The 1,969-nt window shown below is 32.7% G+C and overlaps 1 protein-coding gene across 2 annotated transcripts; it reads left to right on the top strand.

The window, feature by feature from the left end:
* Window positions 1–355: 355 nt before the first annotated feature.
* On the top strand, window positions 356–1,615 carry LOC145049486 (protein TIC110, chloroplastic-like). 2 transcript variants are annotated; one of them, XR_013683287.1, is made up of 5 exons: window positions 356–522; window positions 641–795; window positions 879–1,004; window positions 1,079–1,347; window positions 1,437–1,615. XR_013683287.1 is itself a non-coding variant. In XM_078997884.1 (4 exons), exons 2-4 carry the CDS (start codon window positions 670–672, stop codon window positions 1,199–1,201), a joined length of 375 nt encoding a protein of 124 aa, XP_078854010.1. In that variant the 5' UTR covers window positions 356–522; window positions 641–669; the 3' UTR covers window positions 1,202–1,393. The 2 variants fall into 2 exon arrangements, 1 of the variants encoding a protein (XP_078854010.1); XM_078997884.1 differs by lacking the exon at window positions 1,437–1,615 and having other exon boundaries at window positions 1,079–1,393.
* Window positions 1,616–1,969: the final 354 nt, after the last annotated feature.

Below are 1,969 nucleotides of genomic sequence, written 5' to 3'. Positions count from 1 at the left end.
TGTTGAGGAACTCGATAAAATTTTGGCATTTAATAACTCACTTTTCTCATTAAAGAATCATCCCGATGCTAATCGTTTTGCTCTTGGGGTGGGCCCAATTTCTTTAATAGGTACTGTATACTCTCACTCTCACTCATCACAATTTATTTTCCATATATTGCTGATTCTCTATCCACTGGTCGTATGGAAAACACCAAGGTACAAAAACATAATTTTCCCTTTTTGGATTCCATTTATATAGGTCAAATCAAACTTTTGACTTTTGCCTTAGATGATTTGAGGGTCTATATTAATGTTTTTTTTTTTTTTTTTCTTGTTATGTTATATAATTTTATAGCCTGTTGCATTGGGTCATTTGAGGAATATATTTGGTTTGGGTAAAAAGGAAGCAGAATCAATTGCAATAGATGTTACCTCTAAAGTATACCGTAAACGCCTTGCGGAATCTGTAACTGGGGGTGCTTTGGAAGCTACAAATAGTAAAGCACTTTGATACTGAAAAAGCCATTGAGATCCATGAACGTATGTATATGTTGCTAAAATGATTTTTTTTTTTTTTTTTTTATTTTTTTATTTTTTTTATTTTAAAACATGTTTACAACGTTTTGTAATGCTCTTATTCTTACTTCTCTTTTTTTAGAAATATACCGTCAAAACCTTCAACAATCTATGAAGGATGGAGAGCTTAGTGATGCTGAGGTTAAATCACTTGAGAGGTTGCAAGTTATGCTTTGTATCCCTAAACAAACGATTGAAAAGATCCACGAAGAAATATGTGGCACTTTATTTGAAAAGGTAATTAATATACTATTTTCTTACCAATTTATGCAGCCGTGTTTCAATTTGTTATAAAGTAATAAAAAAACTCTCTATTTCAGGTTGTTAAGGAGGCTATAGCTGCAGGGGTTGATGGGTATGATGCTGATGTGAAACAGGCTGTTAGAAAGGCTGCATATGGTTTACGAATAACCAGGGAGGTGGCCATGTCTATTGCTGGCAAAGCAGTGAGTGTTTTTTACGGATTTGCCCTTGTTTATTTTTCTTTTTCAGTTTTCTAACATATTATTTTTAAATGGAGTTGGAGAAGGTGGGTGGGCACGGATTTGCTTTAGTCCAAGTCAATGGTCAAGGGTACATGTTTAATCAGTCAAAATATTTTCATCGTCCAATCTTTTACTTGTTTATATTACGAGCTACATAGTATAGTAAAAAACATTAACTTTGTTACATTTAATGGTTGAATATTAAACTTGATAAATACTTTATATTTTAATGGAACCCGGAACACCACATGGATCAAATATCATATCTCAAGTGTGGTCCCACGTTCTTTGGATGGAGAAAAGGGTAATTTCGTCTTTTACAACCAACATTCCATGTTTGATTCTTCTAATAATTATATTAGCATATTAATTTTTTGACTATTATTTGATCAGGTCACAAGAATTTTCGGAGTAGGAGTTCATTAGTTTTAAAGAATTATGAAAGGCAAGATGCAACTCTACTTAGTTGGAATTTGATGTTTATCATCTTTTTGTATATCTTTTTAGTTTGTATAACATTACATTGCAGAAGGTGTCTCTTAATAGCAATGTAGTATTAGGTTATATAGTTAGGGAAAACCTATTAATAACAATGTACAATTAGATCACCTTAATATCAATGTGTTACAATTTTTTAACATGATGTTGTTGGATGAAATTGATTGTTTTGGTATATATTTGTTTACATATTTTTGTATTATGCGTAAATGAGTATCATAAAGACGCGTCGTAAATGCATATCGAAAATGGTTACTAAAGTTTATGACACGCAAATGCGTGTCATCTTCATTTATGACAGAGGCTTCCTTGATATGCATTGTGTGTCATAAACATGCGTGTCGTAAGGTTATGACACGCAAATGCATGTCGTCTTCCTTTATGACAGGATCTTCCTTGACACGCATTGCGTGTCATAAGGGCGTCGT

This window comes from Lactuca serriola, chromosome 5 (genome assembly GCF_051521515.1).
Source record: "Lactuca serriola cultivar US96UC23 chromosome 5, Lser_US96UC23_V15, whole genome shotgun sequence".
In the NCBI taxonomy this organism is placed as follows: Eukaryota; Viridiplantae; Streptophyta; class Magnoliopsida; order Asterales; family Asteraceae; genus Lactuca; species Lactuca serriola.
Note: the sequence above shows the minus strand (reverse complement) of the source record. Positions and strands in the feature narration are given on the sequence as shown.